Source organism: Notolabrus celidotus, chromosome 21 (genome assembly GCF_009762535.1).
Source record: "Notolabrus celidotus isolate fNotCel1 chromosome 21, fNotCel1.pri, whole genome shotgun sequence".
Lineage (NCBI taxonomy): Eukaryota > Metazoa > Chordata > Actinopteri > Labriformes > Labridae > Notolabrus > Notolabrus celidotus.
In genome coordinates this window covers 17444110-17466493 of record NC_048292.1, presented here as the reverse complement: position 1 = coordinate 17466493, position 22384 = coordinate 17444110, and the positions used below count along the sequence as shown (strand labels likewise).

The window sequence follows — 22384 nt, the reverse complement described above, 5'->3', positions numbered from 1 at the left end:
CTGTCAGGAGTGGGACTTAGTGACAACAATACTTCAGGACCTTTCTGAATCAGAGGATACCAGCGGCTCACATATGGCTCCAGTCTGCATCACTCGTCATCCAGAGTTCCCTGCCTTACTAAACATTGGTGTTTTACGGACTTTCTTCAACTTTCCAAAGATAAATTGGAAAAAAACATCCACGACCTGAAGGGCTAAATGGAAATTTGTCATGTAACTCATACGACCCCACTTCAAATAAACTGAAATATCCCTTTAATGTTAGCACCATATCGATATTTCATTTTTCTAAACAGACGGTTCTAATACAGGTTTATTGCAACGGACAGAATGCATAGCCAGCATATCTTCCTAATAAAGGGAATCTACCATTATTCATTCCTATGAAAAAGACTTGACTTAACTTGGATTGATCTAGACATTAGCACTTTTCTGAAGAATTGAAGAATATTCAAATTGTTTGCTGGGATTCTTTGTTAGAGGCGATGTGTGATACTTGTTAAAGGAAATAAAATGAAGATAAATTAGGATTATAATCGAAAAGTTTAATTTTCAAAGATGTGTTTCGTTGGCGTCTGTCTGGTGAGAGTGAAACACAGGAAAGAGCAAAGGTTGCTTTAAGCAGCGGTGACTTACTATAGACGTGACCAAAGGTGATAACTAGTATTCGGTATACACTGCACAGTACAGTTTTCATTATGCTTTGTGCCATGTTCTTAGTCCTTAGCTGAGGCCTACGTCACATCACTTCTTCTCTTTCATCCCTTTTATCTCACTCACACTATCACTCCATCGCTACTTTATAGATGTCTTCTTATTCTCAAGTTTCTTATCATTATAGCCCTACCCTTTAGCTAACTAGCTCATAATGTGGAACAAATTGGACAAAGTGGGAGAGAGAGAGAGACAGAGAGAGCAAAGACAGATGGAATAAGTGAGAGATTGTACAAGAGGGTCGAAGTAGAAAGACAACAGTGTGAGGAAGAGACAAAGACTCTGAAGGAAGAGAAAGCACCTGACTGCAGTTAGAGACAGAGTTAAAGTAGAGAAACATTGGAAGTGTTAAAAGAGGAAAAAAGGACAGAAAGTTAAAAGCATGATCAAAAACAGAAACGCCCATATGGAGACGATGGTGTCGCTGGAGTTGCCGGGCAACCTAAAAGTTTGGCTGGAATCTCTCTGTCAAGTCATTATTGCTGTGAAACAATCTGTATCCTTTTATAACCATAGTGAAGTCAGAGAGAGTGAGAGATTCACCAAGAAGCAACACTCTGAGACACACAGACAGCTTCAAAGATGAGGCTCGTTAAAACGGGCTGCAGAGGGGACGGGATGCTACGGACAATGTTTGCCCAAGTTATTTATGTAATGTCTGATATCCCTGCATGTACGCTCTTTGTACTGTGTGTGGCACTGCTGTATGTGGTATACACAGCAACCTTGATGTGGAAAGAATCAACAAAGATTTAAAAAAAAAAAAAAAAAAAAGTCTTCAAAGTCGTCACTTCTTCATTCCTCTGACTCATCTACAATTCTTCTATCATACCGAAGTTTTGATCCAACTTTGATTAAGTTTAGCATTTGGTTAGAACTCAATTTAAAGCCAAATCTGCTTGGTGAGCAATTAGTCTTTTGGCATAAGTAAATAAAGCTCTCTCTGTACTACTTTTATTCAGCTCCTCTCAGTCTCTGTCTGTCAGCCTCTCTCTCTCTTGCTCTCACACACACATCAAAGTCCTTGTTAAGCAGACTTGGTGAGACTAATAGTAGAGGCTAATAGCTAGCACATGGAGCCATATGCTGCTTACCTCCTGCACCATGTGCTGTAAACATGTGCGTGTGTGTAGCATGTGTCTGTGTGCAGCTCACTCTTTTTGAAAATGAGATCACTCCTTCGCCTTTTTTTTAATTTACAGATCATGACATTTTCGTAACTTATATATTTACAAACTTAATCTGATTTATACAATGTAAATAAGTTAATGAGGTTGAGAGATCAACTCTTGAAATAGTTGGTTGATTAATCAGTTGTTTGTTTGGCAATTGTTTTTATCATAGATTTATTAAATGTCTTTTTGGCTTGGTCCCAATGTATTTGTGTGTTTATCTACAAAGATCAAAAAGCCACTATGCCTTGCGCTCCTGCAACACTTTACAAATGTGTGTTCCCTGTGTTCGGACAGAGTTCGGTAAGACAGCATTGAGTTTTGCGGCTCCTAATGCTTGGAACCGGCTCCAGAAGGACTTGAAATTGTCAGATCTTATCTCACTTGACGCTTTCGGCTCCATCTTAAATGAAAGACAGACCCCAGAACAGAGCCTGTGTTTTTAAATGCTGTTTTTGTGATCACAAGTCGACTTGATTTGCAAATTAGTTGCACTTTTAAATCCTGTGTGCTGCTGACCTCTTGGCCAGGTCACCCTCGTAAATGAGGTCTTGATTTGAATGGGTCTCATCTGGTTAAATTAAAAAAATAATAATTATTTAAGGTATTTACAGTTGTGCTCATAAGTCTACATACACTGGCAGAATTTATGATTTATTGGGTAGTTTCTGTTGTCATTATGATATAAAAAGAGTAAACACAGTTGTGTGATAAAAATTTTGCTTCACCCAACCACTAACCATGAGTGAAAAAAAAGTTTTTCTCTTATCATTCATATTCTCTGAAAAATGGCCAAGAAAATCACAAATTCTGCCAGGGTATGTAAACTTTTGAGCACAACTGTATGTTTAGGTGTCTTAGTTTCCCTGATTCCAGGGTCTTCACCAAATTTGCAACATGCAAGATGCAACATAAAATGCCTTCCCCTTCTTTTGTAGGTTTCCTAAAACAGGAAACGTATATGCGACCCATGTGAGAGCCTCGTAGAATTGAGAAATCAAAAGACAATGGCTGATTAGGTCAGTGTGAAGCACAACTGCACTCCTTACTAACAACGTTAACTTGGATACAAACCTGCATCTCACAGTGACACTTTATGCTCTTTTCTTTATAGAGGCTTTGGTGTGAAGTCATTACAGCCTCACAGCTGGCTCTTTGGGATTGTGCATGTGCAATTACCACACTGGAACCTTTACAACAGGAAAACTGAGGAGTGAGACATGTTTTCAGCCCCCACAACACTCATTAAGCTAGCAAGGCTGGTTTCCTACACACTGTACTTTTTTTTTCTTTCATTTCTTTTATTGAGCAAAGGTTTGCACGCCTGTGTAAACTTCCTGCTTTGAAGTAAAAGACTTTGTGAGCACTTAAAAGCCTTTTAGATGAGAGAGAGAGAGAGAGAGACAGAGAAAGAGAGGGAGAGAGGGGGCATTTACTGTGTGTGTCTATGTTTGTGTGAGCCTGCTCGTGTACAAACTCACTGCCAGCTTAAGGATTGACAGCTCTGGCAGGAAGGTAATGGGTGGCCACCTCTACATGCCCCTATGTGTATGTGTCTGCTCCAGAGAAAGGCTGGATGTGTGTATTTGTGTTCCACAGCCAAAGTGCCATTCAACAGGTGTGTGCTGCAGTCAGCAGTAACAGGGATTAACTACAGGCTACACAAAAGCATGCTTGTGCACACACACATACACACACACGCACGCACGCACGCACGTACGCACGCACGCATACACACACACACACATACAAATACATCCCCTCTGGCTCTCACACATAACACTCACACAGAATGTGTCCCAAAGCCTGTATTGCCATGTAAGGTGTTTGACTCTCTGACTTTATAGAGACCTCTTCAACCTATACATCCAGCCTATAGCTTCAAATACAAATTAACCACATTACCCATAAGGCGCTGCTATCCATACAACCAAGCGTAAAAATGCAAGGTCATGATTTATCATTGAAGATTTTTTTTCCAATTCAAACAATGCTTTATCATAGACAGAGGTGCAACATGTGTCCACAGAGTATGAAGCCAAAAGAGGTAGCGCTCCCCCTGCTGTCTGGCTGCAGTACAGGTCATTGACCCCGCCTGCTTTCTGTTAACAGATGGAATATGGGTGGCACTAGAAAATTAAACTACACCTCAAATTAAGTTTTCTCAAACATTGTTTCTGTCATTATCATGCTGATGTATCATGGTAAGGCCTTTCCACTAGAAATTATATTCTGACCCCCCCTCGTGTTAATCATACAATAATAGTTTGACTCATATTCTTACTTTGAACTGCCGCTGAGAGACAGAGGAGACCTTTGCAGCAAACGCTTTCTCTCTCGGTAGGCACTGATGAGCAGTTACCGCAATGACACCAGTGACTTTGCCTCGCTCTTGTCTCCTCATCGACTCGGTTGTCCTCACTTTCTTTTACATTGCATGCACTGTCTTCTATGGTGTCCTCCTCGCTAAAGCTGCGCTTGGAAAAGCAACAGAACGATGGCATCAAAAGACATCACTAGCGCATTGCGATGTTAACTACAATAGATATCTACGGTAATCAGATTAGCCCAACATGTCTTATTATGCGGCGTTCCTTTTAACATGAGATTTCAGCAGGAGCAGCCATATAATCCATACAAACTAGTGGAAGACTAGTTACTAAGAGAGCTTGAAGACAGGTGGGATTATTATGAAATGTACATACTAAACTTAATGTGGCATGAGTTAACTGCTAAAGATGCACTCTTCAAAAAGCTTTTCTGCTAAGTTTAATGGGATCTTTTAACAAGCACTAAGATTCAATCTGAATGCCTGGTTCTGAACTTACTGCAGCTGTTAAAAAACACAGACTTTTATTTGTCCAGATCTTCCTGGATTATATCTATCAAGAACTGTTTTGAACAATTTTCTCTCTCTCTCTCTCTCTCTCTCTCTCTCTCTCTCTCTCTCTCTCTCTCTCTCTCTCTCTCTCTCTCTCATTTCTCTTCCTCTAAAAATCAGACTCTATCCCTCCTTTTTTTTGTAACCCCCCTCCCCTCTTTCTCCACTCATCCTTCCCTCTCTCTAATACTCTGTCACTCTCTCTTTCCATTATTCATGGCGCAGTCACAGTCGGCATTAAAGGGCTTGCGCAATATCGCTACGGCAACGACGAAGCAGAAGCAGCCGCATTGGATCATGGGAAAATGGGTCACCTCCCAAGAGCGGGAGGGTGCAGGGGGTGCAGCAGAGGGAGGTTGCTGTCATACAAGCACACACACACACACACACACACACACACACACACACACACACACACACACACACACACACCTGATGGCTGTCCTACAAAGCAGGAGGACAGGAGAGAAAAGATGATGAGAGGAGAAGAGGAGAGAATGAATAGACGTAAATGAGAGCTAAAAGGTCTCGTCAATGATTCAGAAACTGTCACTGGTACAACTAAAGCATGTACTGTGGTGAGTCTGTGTGGTCAAATAGACACACAGTCCTATAATCATAGAGTACACACTGACCTGCAGTGTTTGGCAGTAACAGTGTTACAAATAGTGACATTAGTTTAACTACATGTCTCTACATGTAGCTTGGTGGTAGTGTTGCTAAGCTTTTCAATAGCTTAGCTGTGTTATTGATCATGTAGCAGGGTAGCGCCCATAACAGTTTTCCACATTTTTCTACCACACAGGAAAAAATGCCCCTCCAAAAGCAAGAAATAAAAAAACGTATTTCAAGGTACTTTTATCTTGAAATAAGCAAAAAAAAACTGCCAGTAAAACAAGTGAAAATTTGCTTGTTAAGATTTCTTAAAATAAGACGTAATATTTAGAAAACTGTGATCTTAAAATTAGCAGGGAAAACTTACTTTAAGCAATATTCTACCAGTATCTTAAAGCTTGAATAAGACAGGAATGCTAACAATTAGTATTTTTTCACTCAAAAAAAGATTTCTGCACAAATAAATTTCATGTCAACTTCTTCATTTGAGATATATTCACCTTAATTTGAATTGTATTATAGCAGCACTTCTGTAGGTTAAAGACCATCTTGTACTTGAAATAAGATTACAAAGTTTAATTTGAGCATTTTGAGATATAATATCTTCTCATAGTGAGCTGGATATACTAATATTCAGTCGTGTTGTTTTTTTAGGATAAGCCAGCTATGCTCAAAAGTAGGTGTTTCATTGTGTGCATGTAGTTTGAGGATGTATATTTTCAATATATATAACAACTTTTCTTTCTTTCTTTCTTTTATCAATGTGTTGTTGTTGCTGTTTTCTGATAGATTCTCCAATAAAATGCATTTACTTAAATCAAGTAAAGTGTTTGTCTTTAATGAAGATTATCCGTTTTCTACAAATAAGATCTCAGCTTGAAGAATGTATGAAATGTAAAACAAACCTTGTTTCTTCTAAATTATAACTCAAAACAAGATCATTTCAAGATCGTTTGACTTAACAAGATATTTAAGATGCATTGTCTTAAAACACGTCCCTCTATCTTGTTCAAATGTTACTTGTTAAGTAAATTAACTTAAATTAAGTGGGATAAGACATTTTGGCTAAAAATGAGACAATTTCACTTGTAAGATTTTTTTAGTTTTTGCAGTGCACAAAGTTTAAGCACAGCAGAGCGCTCTGTTCCAATCTCAATTAAAAACTGGTGAGGATCTGATGCCAGTGGAAAGGTTGTGTATGACAGTGACATCATTATGTCTAACCGTTTACATTAACTCACAACAGACCAACAGTCGGCGATTGTGCAGAAAACAAATAGCATGAGTTCACCTTACGGGGATACACAAGCAGGCAATTCCCCAAAAAGCTACCTTATGAAGCTTATCATCACCGCATCAGTGCACCGGCACACTCTCAACAGCTGACACAGTACATACAGGCTGAGGAGGCGGAGCACAATGAAGAAGGTTTTAGAAAAGAAGATGGAAATTGGATAAGTAGAGAGGGACAAGTTGGATTGATGGTTTATCAACCCATCTCAACACCACTGTATGTTTGAAGAAAGCACACATTATTTCTGTGTGAGAAGAATAGAGACACATGGGAAAGGTCTTACAACTATCGTACTTCTTGCTACTGTTTATTCTTAATGACTATTATATGTGATAATACATGTTCAGTAAGCAGATCATGAGATCAAAGCTTTTAGGACTTAAGCCATTCATCAAAGCTAAGATATTAAAGCACTATAAACTTCCTATCATGTAGTATATGCTCTAGAGACTGCTTGGAATCCATGTAATGTTTATGTAATATGTAGTTAGTGAGTTAGCCTCCTTACAATTTGTCTCCAACTCTGCTGCCAGCTACAAATGACACCTCCTTTTTCCTGCTTGTTGATTCAATGGTAGTTTTTCAGTGAATAGATATGAGTGGAAACAGCGCTTTAAAGTATTAACAAGGCCGCTCTATTGATCATGACCAATCTACCTCCCACCACCCTTTCACTAATGAACTATAAAGACCCAGAAGAAAGCAAACAGATTTTCATCTTTTGATGTGACTTCACTGTGAAATTGTATATGACTCATCCCGAGAATATAACACACACTGAAGCTGCAGACTGCGAGCCAGGTAGGCCTCAATGATGAATGTGGAAAATTCAAAGTAAAGTTATGATATTGAGCTCCAGTCCTTTTATGTATTTACCATATTTCCATGATCTCAAAGCTAAAATAAATCGATCCTGAGCTTCTTAAAGGGATACAGCTCTGACCTGATTTCACCTCATTATTGTATTTTCATTACAAAGCATAGGTCTTTGTTTTATACTTTCAGGATATATCACACATTCATATAACACACACATGCAAACTCACAGTCTGTCACATGATGCCATCAAGGAAGAAGACTGAAACATCTGTTTCTATGGGAACCCAGCCCTTTGATGATGAAGGCAAAAATAAACCATGCAAGCAAACATTGAGGTACACAAAAACACAACACTACAGTGTTCTGCAACAGTGTGACACGCTTATCTACACCCAGAGTTTAGGTCCAGGATGTGTCAACGTGAACCTCAAATGTGCGTGCGTGCGTGCGTGCGTGCGTGCGTGCGTGCGTGCGTGCGTGCGTGCGTGCGTGCGTGCGAGCCTGGTTGTGGTTGTGTGTAGAGGGAAACACAAAGGAGACAGAGAATGAGAGAGAGAGAGAGAGAGAGAGAGAGAGAGAGAGAGAGAGAGAGAGAGAGAGAGAGAGAGAGGCTACCAGATCCTAGACCAGATGGCTAAATGTCAGTGAATACCACACCAACATGACTGCTAACTCTCCCTAACAGGACCAGTACACACTGAAACACAGCAGCAGTGCACACAAAAAACAGCATCACCTGTTAATTCAGTGATACAGTGAATGGATGGGATTTCAGATAGTTACATCTGTCATTCACAGAATGATCATAACTGCATGACCATTAGGTTCCCTCATAAACTACAGCTAATAATATAATAATGCTCACTTCTTCCTGATGCTTCTGAATGTCTGTTCTTGCACTTGACCAGTTTCCAGTTTCTAGCACTTAAATGAACAGCTTTTGCGTAAGGCTCAGTCGAGTGATGGAGGCTTTTAGCCGAAAGTAGCCGGTGTGCAGTTTGCTTTACTCTTCTACTGATGTCACAGCAGGCTTTTATCGCTGGTCAAATATTAGTCTGGAAAGATGAAGACGCATGCACACACAGAGCACACATTACACCTGTTTGCCTCTCTAATTTGCCAAGAGATCTACCGTGCACTTCAATTACCTTTGTTGCCATGGCTCTAATGTTTGCTGTGTAAGCCATTTGCTGTGTGTGTGAGGGTGTGAGTCTAACACTGGGCATGCCAGGGATGGGATGATCCTGCATATTACGCTCTGATTTCTCAGTGCAAAGTTACTGATGCTGGGAAGTAACAACTTACTGTGCTGTATGTGCAAATAGAATTCCAACAACTACTGTATCCTTGTATAACACAGTAGGAAATTAAACCTTAAATGACATGATAGGAATACTAGAAAATACTAGAAATAGTGTTCAGAAAGGCCAGTACCTGTTCTAGTGCCTAGAACTACATAAGAGATGACGCATCCAACATCACTTTCCATGCATTCTTCTTGGAGGACGACTTAATATTTGCTAAAACTTGTGTTGTTGAGTTGAACCTATTGTTCAGTATGTTCAAGTTGAATATGTTAATGTTCCGTCTTGTGCAGACATAATCTTGGAAAAAATAAAATGGTTTCTTTTGGTGCTGAAAATACTCAGGAATCGTTCGGAGAAATGATAAGGAATTGGATTGATAAGCAGAATCCACAATGGTATTGACATTGATAAAATCTTATCAATTCCCACCCCTAGTTATAGATCATGTTTCTGTTCATGCTTTAAATGCGCTCCACTAAAGCTTGGTCGACACAGGAGCATGATTTTCTGACAGTGTTTTTGTTTTTTACACTTCTTTAAGATTTGAAAGCAGCATCCATCACTTTGTTGTGTTTTGTGACGTACAGGAAAAACAAAAAGATCTCAACTTGAGTTTGGAAAATATAAAGAAAAGAGAAGCCGTGTTGAGGAAGCCCATCTTTTCAGCGATGCTTCTCTTCCACTACATTCATACTTAAAACTTCATTTTTAAACATTACTCCACTTTAGCGCAGAGATCCGAAAACACAGCACAAACAACTCCAGTGAACACCATACTGTGCGTTATTTGACCGTATGCTGATTCACAGACTAGTTAATCTTATCACTTTCTAAATGATGTCATCTGTGTGCTGCCATATGCCCTGCCAACACGACACAAGTGTTAACTTGGCTCTGTTCACTCTGCCGCCTCCTGAGGTTTTTGTTTTTTAAGCCCTGCCCAGTGACGAGCCTGAAACAGAGCCACTCAGCTTATGTCAACAGTATTTATCATAACATTGAACTACTGTAAGAGTTTTTCCAACTGAAATGGGGATATTAGGACGGACATTGTCTCCTGTGGTAAGTTTGCACAGAGAGGGTTGAGTTTCTGTGATGGACAGAGACATTACTCTCTCTTTTTTCTCTCTGTGTGCTCTGTGGGGGCTGTAATGTGGGTCGATGTGAGGCAGAGGTGGACACTTTTAGCTCAGTAAAAATATCCTGTTCTATCTCTTTTTTCTTCTTCCTCTCCTTCACTACTTCTGTCTCTCTTGCCTCCACTGCTGGCACATCTGGAGCTACAAATAATCACAAATTCACCTCAACAGTACGGCTGCTGATAGCCGACTAGTTACTAGTTATTGAACTGAACAATAAAGTAATAGTTCTTATGAAGCGATTAACCTCTCAATTCAACATACTCTTTTAAACTCTGAACATGCAATTAAAACCATTAAACTCCCATGTGGCTCTAACTTTGGACAGTTGAGTGTCACTGTGACCTCTACTTCTCCTCAAACACTGATGCACTACTGATGCCCCAATGAAAAGCAAGCTCTGGTTTACAGATCTTGCAGGCAGCTTAGTTGGGCAGCATTGAGCAATGGTGTCGCATCAGTTGTCACCTTGTTGCTATGTTTTGTTTACCTGTTGTTTCTTCACTGTGCTGCATGCTCTGTTTTTAGCAAAGCAGCAAGATGTTGCATTCCTTAGCATTTCAACTTCAGGAAAATAATATTATGTCCACGCCATAGACTGTATGACGTATTATCCGTGACGTTACCAATCGTCCGCCGGAGACTTATTGGTAATGCTGAACTCAACCTTACTGCTGTCGAGTTAGTGTGAGGTAACGAGGCGGGCTTTGAGCCTCCTGGCCAACAGCCACAGTGTTCCCCCCTGTCCGTCAAGTCAGTCATGTCCTTAAATGGGCATAACTCATAATCTTAATATCTTCTGAACTGTCACGTTAGAAACAAATTCACCCCCTGTAAAGTGTGTGCCCATAGAGAAATTAGCTACCATAGACAGAACAAAATATGGAAGTAGTATCCTCTACGTCACCCATCTGTTTCAGAAGCGCTGTTTTGAGGCCAGTCGTCGACAGGAGCCATGTTGGTACCGTCGAGCAATTGTGACGTAAAGAGGCGGAGTTTGAGCGTCCTCGCCAACAGCTACAGTGTTCCCGTCTGAGTTATCCAGACTACACTCGTCTTTTGTACCAGGCTGTAAACATGTTTATTTCTGCTGTAAAGATCGGCTTTTTGAATCGGTGTGTATGTGGTTTCCAGTACTTCTGGAGCCTCAAACAGATCCTCAATGATCAGCAGTTTTTAGCACTTCCGCATTGGACTCATATTTGTAGACCGGAGGTTGCCGCTTGTTAGTTACTCAGACCAAAACCGTATTATGAATAAGACTGTCAACATGTTTATTTTGCTGTAAAGATCGTCTTTTTTATTTGGTGTGTATGTGGTTTATGTTGTTTCTGCAGCCAGCCTCAAGCAGACGCTCCATAAACTGCAGTTTATAATGCTTCCGCACGGGCTTCATATTTTGGATGCCGCTTGGTCCACGTTCAGCATGAAAACATGTACAACAGCGTCACCATTGATCCATCAACTTTTCAATTTGTGGGTGACTAATTTTGTCATTGATTTTTGTCAACCACCTCGACTAATCATTGCATCCCTACAAAATAATACTAGCCACAGACTGTTATGTAATATGAATACTCAGTGGCAGCAACTTTATTTTAGTTCCATATAGCTCACTGGACCTGATTTAGCATGACTTGTTTGCCAGATAACCATGTGGAAAACCAATGCAACATCACACATATTCACATGTATATCCACAGATCTTTTTTGTTTCCACCCACAGACACATGAACACAAATATATATGTGCTAACATAGCCTAGAAAGTATGCAGCTTTACAGTAAACAGACTGAGCAGGGTGGGATCATTTCCAAGGACCTGCTCAGGAATCATGGGATTAACGCCTGGCACTATGTTCTCACTAAAAAAACACTAAACATACTGTGTTGCTGTTTTTACTTTGGACCAGCAGACACGGAAAAACAAGACAGTGGAAGCAGAAGAGAATAAAGAAGAAGAGGTCAGAAGGTTTGTGTGGAAATCTCCCAATCTTTATCACCAAAATGGGACCATTAAATTAAAAGAAAAAGAGGAGGGGAGAGGAAAAAGGAAATGGTGTTGTAATGAATGTGGTCACCACAGCTGCCATCATTTACAGTCTTTATCTTTCACTTTTATTAGAGGTGGAGGAGAGGAGCAAAGGAAAAAAGAGGTAGAGGAAGGAAGGGGATGACTGAGACAACAAGGCATAACGTGGTTTTCTCGCTTATTATATATTTCAATTTCAAAACAATTAAACAGTGATTCAAGGACGAATTTTAAATTTGCTTCTATCAACAGCAATCGCATAAAGTTTGTCCAAAGATGGAGACAACAAAATAAAATCAGCAATGAAAACTAAGTTTGTTCTATAGTGCTTCATCAGAGGCTTTATGTTTCCAGTAAACTAACCACAATCCATTAGCTCTTCAATGTGGCTTTATGGCCATTAGCTCATGAATCAGAACATTTCCGACCACAGTTCAACAAATAAAAACACAAAAACATCAAAACAAGCAGCCCAACAGGCACTCCTCAATTCTATTCAACTTTTGTGACATTTCAAACTTTCCAACTACATAAAAGATGCAATGATTGAGACAAAGAAGGGAGTAATTGTAAAACAGAGAAACGCCTATTTCAAAAAAGAGAACTTTCAATATAGTTAGTATCCTTTTTCCTAAGTGTTTCACTTCAATGGATTCCTACAGCAGAGAGGAAATGGTAGAAAATAGCTCCAAAATATTGAGCCAATGGAGCAGAAACCAAACAGCACTCTGAGGTAGTAAGTTTGGAGCTGGAAAGCACCCAGACTCTAACAGAAATTGTATCTGGGGTATTGCTTGGTTCCTTAGGGAGCTGAAAAGGGGAACAGCATTTATAATTTCCAAATAATGACTCCCCAGACTACAGCATGGTTTGAACTTGTTGTACAGCAGAAATCTTGTGAGGGAGATGAAGACTCTAATGTAGGTAGAGGCCCTCCTCAAGTGTGGGACTATATAGATTTCTGTCTGCCCATGCAGTTATTCGTGACCTCTGAAATGTACGCACACGGTTCCTTACTGCGGGGCACCATGAGTGGCTGCATTCCACTGTGACTATTCAGAGGTGCACACACACACACTTTTACCCTCCGCCATCACCACAAGAAAACACAGACCAACATTGTTTAGATAAGTGAACATACAGATAGATGCTGAGCGTTCCTCTCCATCTATAAATAGACACTTAGCAACCAGCAGAGTAGCACCCAAAGGAACAGCATGTTTACTTGATCCTTAACAGCAAAAAAAATGATGGGGATAGAAAGAGAGAGGCTTGAGGACACACAGACTCAAGAACAGGCAGCAGACAATATTTGGAGCAAAATAAGGGGAATGGAGTCTGTATATGGTAGTAAAGTAAAGCTAGTTCTTCAGTTTTTGAAAGTTAATTAACTGGATCAAAAGAAAAACAAAAGAAAGCAAAAGAACAACAGGATGCATTGGATTAAGGGTCGATACATTATTAATAATTGAGTGCAAAAAATGACTGTATATCCATTCTTCATTTGTGGTTACTTCTGTTTCTTGGAAGGAAAACAGGAAGAGGGCAATCTTATTGACATGGCCACAAGAGTTCCCTTATCAGGAAAGAAAAGTTTGTTCCACGACTACTGTTTTTATGAAAAAGTGAAAAATATAAAGCAAAGACACAAAAAGGAGAGCACCTGTGTGTGAGTGTGTTGTGACAGGGTCCATTAACGTCGGAGAGGTGATTCATTGACTTAAAAGTGCTTGTTTCACGTGCCCACGGCAGAGCCAGCAGCTAATTCATCTAACGCTTAACACCCTGTTGCCCACTGTTGATATAGACGCACACCTCAGCACACAAATGCAGGAGCCATGAATACAGGTAAAGGTAACCACTCAGGAAGGCTGCACCATAATGTCTGAACCATAGATTGTATAAAATATGAACGTAGGATCCGTGACGTCACCCATCTGTTTCTGAAGAGCTGCTGTAAAGCCAATCGTCGGCAGCCATATTGCTTCTGTCGAGCTAGTGTGATGTAAAGAGGCGGGCTTTGAGCCTCCTAGCCAATAGCTACAGTGTTCCCACAGTCAGCTGTGCCTCTCATTGGAGGACTCGTAATCACAACATCTTCGAAATTGCCCCGTTAGAAAACAATTCACCCCCTCACAGTGAGAGCACAATCGAGAAATGAGCTATCCAGACTACACTCGTCTTTTGTCCCAGGCTGTAAACATGTTTATTTCTGCTGTAAAGATCAGCTTTTTTGATTTGGTGTGTGTGTGGTTTCCGGTACTTCCGGAGCCAGCCTCAAGCGGATCCTCGATGAACTGCAGCTTTTAACACTTCCACACTGGATTCATATTTTCAGACCGGAGGTTGCCGCTTGGTCTGAACAAACAGAAATCAGATAACACTTTCTAACCAGAGTGTGCTCAGACTAAAAGAATCAAACCAACAATGTCTCTATAACCTCAATCACTCAGAATCCCATTAAGCCTTATCATTGCTGACTGGATTTGATGTCAAAAAGGTGTGTATTGTATACAGATGTGTGTGTGTGTGTGTGTGTGTGTGTGTGTGTGTGTGTGTGTGTGTGTGTGTGTGTGTGTGTGTGTGTGTGTGTGTGTGTGTGTCTAACCAGGTGAATTAATTATCTAATTGCTGGGTTATGGCATCCTTATTCTGTCTATCCATATTGATCTGATGAAACAGAGGAATGGAGGGAGAGTGAGACAGAGAAGCGGGTGATGAAACACAGGGACTAAGAGAACAGGGACACATTGAATGTAGAAACAAAAGGAAAGAGTGAAGGAAGCTCTGAGAAGGTTTCACTCCAGCGTCACATCAACGAGCTGAGCTGAACAAACCAAACTGCAGCAGAGACGTCCTCCATACGCAAACAGATTTCTGAACACTTTGGTTCCTGCTCGTCTTTTCCTCTGTAACCAAGGACAGATGAGGAGCATCACTACGGTTACCATATCCATGACAACCTCTCCCGCTGCTATTATTGGGCATGTCGTCAAGGAGACAGAGCAGCACATTATGGGATGCAGACAGAAATAGAAATCTTGTACTGGAAGCAATACAACAGATCTCTGGTATTACATAAGAAAGACTTGTGCAAAGATAGCAAGGGGGAGCCATATTGATTCTAAAACTCAGGCAGTATCACACACGGGGTCAGGGTGAATATGACGCGCATGATACAGCTGCTTTTCAGCTGGTATGAAAGCAGAACTTTTGTTCAAGCCTGATGCTCTTTTGCAATAGATAACAACTAAAAACAAGCAAACAGAACCACAAGAGGCTGAGTATTATGATAACAATGCTCGACAACAGTGGAAAACTACACAAAACTGAATTTACAGGCTGAGCTGAATTAAAAGAGGTTTGATTTAAGGAATATTTAAAAACCCTCCTGTGGCTCCAACTCACATTAAACTTAATGAGAGTGTTAACTCATCGTTTGTAGCACTGGCATGCAAAGGTGACACTGTAAGCAATAACTTTCAACAGCGTAAGGACAACGTTCAGACGACGGGCAGGTTTCCTGCTGGTAAGACAATAAGGTCACAGTTTTACTCTTCCATAAAGAGCAGCTGGTCTTTTAGAGTTTACTTAAGCAAAGTAGTCACAGCAGGCACTGTACAAACAATCATCCATGTAAGTAAGACTTCACTACAATTAGAATTTAAGTATTAAACTCTCTGGAAAATCAACCCATTTAATGTTGACGTGTTCTGGCATTCTTATGCTCTGATTGCTGTCTTCTAAGCACAAACTCAACTCAACTCAACTCAACTCAACTTAACTTTATTTATATAGCACCTTTCATACATAGAAACATGTAGCCCAAAGTGCTTCACAGAGTAACAGACAGTAAGAAAACAACAGCAATGGTAGAATTATAGAAGGCATGAAAAAAGAAGAAATACTTAAAAAAGAAAAGAAAATCAACACAGTAAAATTAATAAAATAAATAAGAGTGGAAATAAAAGTTAAAAATAAGGTAGAGTTAACGGGATCAGGTGAACACAATAAATAAATAAGATAAATAAATACACGTTAAAACAATGGTTTAGATAATAATGATAAAAATAATAAAAATGATAATAAAATAATAATAAAAATAATAATAATAATGATACTGATAATGCAGTCCAGGGCTAAAATAAATTACTCTACATTAAAAGCTAGATTAAAAAGGTAAGTCTTAAGTTTACTTTTAAAAACACTCAGAGAGCTCGCTGTTCTCATGTCCAGAGGCAGAGAGTTCCACAGCCTAGGAGCATAAAACAGAAAGCCCTCCGGCCGGTACCTGTGTGAGACACACGAGGAACATTTAAAAGGGAAGCATTCGAGGACCTCAGTGATCGGGCTGGAACATAAAATGACAGGAGATCAGTGATGTATGGAGGAGCAAGGCTGTTAAGAGCTTTAAAAACAAGTGAAAGGACTTTAAAATCAATTCTAAAAGAAACAGGGAGCCAAAGACCTGAGCGATGTCACTGGCCAAACACAATATAAAGAAAGTTAGCATGTATATCTGGAAAAGTCAGCAGATTGCGTTGTTTGAATATAATGTCTTCTTACTGACTCATAGCTGGAACATAAAAGACATGTAATGGGGTTGTGTTTGGAGACACGTATTTGTATAAATCTAGAAACCCAACACATGACTAATAGGTCGGGACACATTTGGAAAATGTTCAGATTTAAACTGAATATCATGCTGAGACATAATTCACTTAAGAACTCAAGCAGAGGTAAAATGCATTGCCTTGACCTAAACCAATTCAACACACACACACACACACACACACACACACACACACACATACACTCACACTCACTCACACTCACACACACAGATACATAGTTCAACCATATATTTAAGCCTCTGGTCCATCTGCACGCCGCTTCCTGTCTGTCAGAAGGTGATAAAACTAATTGACTACAGCTGCAGTGGTGCTGACTGGTTGGTGTGTGTGCGTGTACATACACATGTTGTATCTGTTCATTTACTGGTTGGTGTGAGGGGTGAGGTCACTAGTAAAGTCCCTAATAACTGAAGACCTGGAAATAGATTCATTTAGGGGGGGAAACTTTACAACTATGTCTGAGTGTGTGTATACTCTGTATACAGTTCCCGATGGGAATAGGGCAGCATTAAAATTCTCCTCATGGTGTTGACAGACATGGAGGAACAGTAAGGCTTATTGCAATTATCCATTCTTAACTATTAAGTGAAGAGATTAAGTAAATAGTATATTCAAGTATAATTGTCCTCAATGTTTTGATTTACATTACTTATAATACATGAGTATGAACAATCTTTAAACAGCATCTATATTTAGGTACTGCCCTCAACGACTGTGCTTTCTTTGGGGATAACATACCTTGGAAGTCCAAGAAGCATCACACTGTAAGAGCTTGATTGTGTACAATAGAATAAATCATCTACATCACATAAATGTTTCCCTTAAACTTGTTTTACACAACACAGTACAGAAGACACTTCTTCTGATGATTTAGAAACTGAACCCATAACATACTGTCTCAGAAGACAGTAATCCCTGCTAGGGATGCCAACCATTACTCGAATATTGAAAAATTGATCATGAAGCAAGCGGCAACCTCCAATCTCAAAATATTAATGCTGAAGTTTTATAAACTGCAGTTAGAGCGTCTGATTGAGGCTGGCTGCAGAAACACCGGAAACCACATACACACCAAATCGAAGACAATCTTTGCAGCAATAATAAACATGTTTACAGCCTGGATCAAAAAACGGCTTCAGTCTGAATAGCTTATTTCTCTATCGGCAATACACTGGGGGTGATTTTTTTTATAACGCAACAGTTCAGAAGATTTTAATATTACGAGTTTTGCCCATTTAAGGACATGACAGACTTGACTGACAGGCAGGAACACTGTAGCTGTTGGCTTGTAGGCTAAAAGCCTGCCGCTTTACCTAGTATATCCAATATGGCTCCAGCTGACGATTTGCTTCAAAACAGCGCTTCAGAACAGTTGGGTGACGTCACTGATACGTCCATTAATTATACAGTCTATGTTAAGAATGTACCCAAACATGCATTTTTTGTTTTGTTTTCCATCAGGTAAAGTTAAAATGACTTGTGGTCTTTTATTATATTCATCAGGATGGTGTTTTAAGTTTAAAACATGTTTTAATGAGAATCAACTGTCTAAAGGTGTTGTGCAAAGTGGAGGGCAGTCTGTGAGCTCTTGTTTGGAGAGAGTGATACACAAAAGCCACCACTACGGACAGAGGTTGAGAACTTTTTACAAGACGTTACACCGTCATTGATGCTAAGACAACAGACTGGTTGATTTTGTATCATATGGGATGTGAAATAGTCTTTATCAAGGTTACTTGATTAAGAAGGCAGTCTTTTCAGTTTCCCACATAGTCATATAGAAAGGACCTTTTCACCATATCTGCGTCTTAGTTTTCTTTGAACAGCTCTCTTTTTATGATGTCAGCGTTTTCAACACAATTCTTTGGCTGAATATTTCAAGTGGAATCTCAGCAAACTGATTGATTTGAATAAAATTTAATTGGCTTTACCCTTAGAAGTATCACAACTGTTACAGATGTGCCTTCAACAAAATTCAGAGTGAGACACAGTGAGACAGAGAGAGTGGGTGACGGTCACAGATTGAAAAGATGAAAACAGCTGTCCTCCCTCGGTGCTATTTACTCTTCAACTGACTCATTTACCTGCTGTGACTCTGTATCATTACAAGGCAAATTAGAGGGTAGATAAGCAGTAAAAAACAAATGTTAATTCTCTACTCATCAATGTATATTAAGGCTAAAGTAATATTATGAACGAACGTGATTAAAAAAGACAAACAAAGGTTGTGGTAGTACAGCACGAGCTCTCTGGAAGATGTGAATGTGGCATCATCATTATTAGAAAGAAGTAAAAAATGAAAGAACGCCAGAGTGACAGATGTTATACGGCCTTACAGGGATTAGTGTCCTCTTCACACTAATACACTGGCATACATCTCCACGCTGACACACGCATGCACACACTCACAATATACATGTGTGTAGCAAAGTGACTGACAATAGATTGCCTAGTTTGAGCTGGGATTGGCTTTAAGACCCCTGCAACCCTGCATGGGTAAGCAAAAATTGCAAATGGAAAGATATATATTCATTTTTAGGAGCACAAGGTAACAGTGACTTCCACACACTCTCTCACAACCTGGTGAGCAGCCAGGTTTAGGTAATTAGATAAAAGTTTGGCAAGTAGAAGTCCAAACAACAGAGCTTAGAAGCAACAGATGTCTTTGTTTTGTACAATATTTCTGTTTTACTTTGAAAAAAATCTAATTACACTACACTTAGTGCTTAAGGGCGGATGTTCTGACATAAGAGCCTAAAATTACTAAATCAAACAACTATTTTCTCCTTGTTCACAAGAAAATGATGCTGTGCTTTTGATTAAATCAACAAACCAACTTTACTTGCTGTAACTCAAGAGTCCATCAGAATGTCTAAAAGCTCCCATTATCCTCCAAAGTAGGATACTAAACTCAACAGCTTAATAGTATCCAAACAATCACTCATAAAAGCAAAGATGCTCAAAGAAAGTATCAGTAGTATAACCTTTCTGTATTTCCACCTCTACCCCTTCTGCTCCCTTTCTTCCTCTGTCTTCACTCTTTCCTCTTCCCACTCACCTTAATGAACCAGCCACAATGTCAGACAGCATCAGCTGGAAATGTGCAATTGATGTGCTGCTCTGCAGTGCTAATTAACAAAAAAAATCTGCTGTCTACATGTTTCATAAATCAACCTCACCCCTAATGTGTGAGCCGAGGCAAACCATCCGCGAAGGGAGACCACATCCCCCAAAACCTCCAAAACATGTCTTACAGGTTTAGAAAAGAAATGACCAGTGTGTTTCAAGCAGTTATTTAAACCAGCGAACATCAGACCAACAGCAAAAGAGGGTCTTTATCTGTGAAGCTGTTGAAGTGTTGCACTTACCAGGTTGGAGTTGGTGACGTTTGAGTCATCCTCGGGGAAGGGGATGTAGACAGCTAAGGCCACACAGTTGGCAAAGATGGTCATCAGGATGATGATCTCAAATGGTCTGAGAGGAGGGTTAAGGAATATACAAACTGGGACAAATGCAACAAATAGTAGTGTTGAGATAAAGACACAGTAGATACTAATACAATTCTACATAATTTATTTTAACCAACATGTAACTGTGGAAAAGGGGAAATCATATTCAGGCTAAGTCTGTGCCGCTCTATTTGTGCTGTTCTTGGGCCTGTGTTACAAAATCTAGATCAGAATACATTTTTGATTGACCCTTAGACCCCTCAGTTCTATTTCAGACATGTTTAAAAGAAGAATGCAGTTAGGTATCAGTGTGTGATGGATAACTTCACCACGCACAGTACAAAATAAAACAGGCTAAAATTTCTGACCTTCCAGAAAACTAATTCTTCATATCGGTCATGTTAGTTCAACAATGAGGTATTTTTAAACAGGCAAATACATCCTTACATAAGCAGAGGTGTATACACACACAGCAAAGTGCTACAGCAGTTTACACAATGAGAGAGATCAAAGCTGTGGAGTTGGCCTTTTCATGAACAATAAGACATATTGGGTCACTTCGGAGGCTCTTTGTGAGTGCAGGAGACAGTGCATGTCCTAATATGGGTGCAGAGAGGAGCAGGCCTGTCGCGTGGAAGACAGGATGTGGACGAGGAAAAGAGTGGGAGCGAGATGGAATGAGAGAGAGACGATAGACGCAGAGGGTTTTTATATGGAACGGTCCTTGAGAGGGGAGTGACCTCATTATTCTTGGCCTCAGAGAGAGAGAGAGAGAGAGAGAGAGAGAGAGAGAGAGAGAGAGAGAGAGAGAGATTGAGAGGGAGAGTGAGGGAGGAGGAGATAAAAGGAGGTCTGGTTTTCATCCTCACAGTTACTAACTGCCACTGCTGTCACCTTCCTTCACCTCCCTCTGCCCTCTTATTCCACTCCTTCCTACCTTCCTTCCTTCCTTCCTTCCTTCCTTCTTTCATTCCTTCTTTCCTTCCTTCCTTCCCTCTTGGCTGCAAGTTAAATTAGTCTCGGCTTCAAACCTTGTGTTTATAAAGTCATGTAAAGATGCATTATGCTGTCAAAACATTAAATCTATAACTAATCATAAACAAACTAATCCTGCTTCACTGCCAAACAAAAAAGAGGAGGTTTAAGATGTACCCAAGAAAGTTATCAAATGGTAGAAAGGGGGTTAACCCCAAAGAATCTGTCCTTACAATGACAATATAGGTCATCTGAATATTACGCATATCCAAAACCATTCAGAAGGTAAAGCTATCTGAACCAAAACTATTTTTGTTTTCAATCTCATTAGAAACTGGCTGTGTGATCGATTGACTGAAACTAATCACAATTGATCACAATCATTAACAATGTGAGAAACAATGCATTACAGGTGGTCATGCTGCATTGCCCTCCTTATACGGGGTTAATACTAACTTCCACATTTGAATTGTAATTTAATTTAATTTAATATTTACTCTATTCTTCAACTTTTTCAGAAATAATTCACAAACTGCCGTAATCTGATCATCCTGCCCTCCCCCTGTGGAGGGTTGTATATGATGATCATTGACATATGATTAATATGATTAATATGCGTTCATTTTTCTAACTATTAATTTATTCTTTCCTGTGATTAGATTAGACGGATAAATCGGACAAAATGAATGTACCAACAAGGAATAAAAGTCGGTAACCAACTAACTAACAAACTAGTTACAAATCCAAGTTTAGTTTTTACCCTTCAAAAGCTCAAATAGTTTTAAAAAATTCTCTTAATTAAACACTTAAATTACATTTCAGAATTTGAGTGAATATACTTTCCATCAAAATTTATTTCTTTTGATGTTGATGGTTAAAAAACATGTCTGAAATGTACTATTTTACAACTAACGCATATTTTCTCCAACTTCTCCCTTTTTGAAATGACCTATTATGGCTTGTTAAAAGCTTCAATTTCAGAGGAATGATGAAACTCTCTTGACAAGTAAAAAAGCAAGTTCCAGTTCAAATAAGAGGATGTGAACTTCACAACTTTAACAATCTTTCACCACCTATAATCACACCACCAATCTTGCTGTGTGTGGCCCCTCCAGAAACAAACCAGCTATCAATTTTAGTGGCTTAACGACTGTGTTAAGGACAGCCCCTGCAGGGATAAAAAAGAGAGAGAAGGGGGAGGGAAAAATCATATTGTGGGGCTGATACTTAGTATATGTTTGGATTAAGGCCTGACCCTTGAACATCATCAGCCAAAGATCATGCAGCTCGTTCAGCAAGGGACCGAAATGCATCAAAATAATCAGTAACTCTTGTAGTGGTGGCTCGTTAAAGA

The 22384-nt window shown here is 39.7% G+C and overlaps 1 protein-coding gene across 1 annotated transcript in view; it reads right to left on the bottom strand.

Moving 5' to 3' along the window:
• The window catches only part of cacna1c (calcium channel, voltage-dependent, L type, alpha 1C subunit), a 254713-nt gene that overhangs the window by 153711 nt on the left and 78618 nt on the right, over nt 1–22384 (bottom strand). Inside the window, exon 3 of the mRNA XM_034673428.1 lies at nt 19975–20080. Within this exon, the coding sequence (XP_034529319.1) occupies nt 19975–20080 (106 nt within the window). The remainder of the gene's footprint in view (nt 1–19974; nt 20081–22384) is intronic.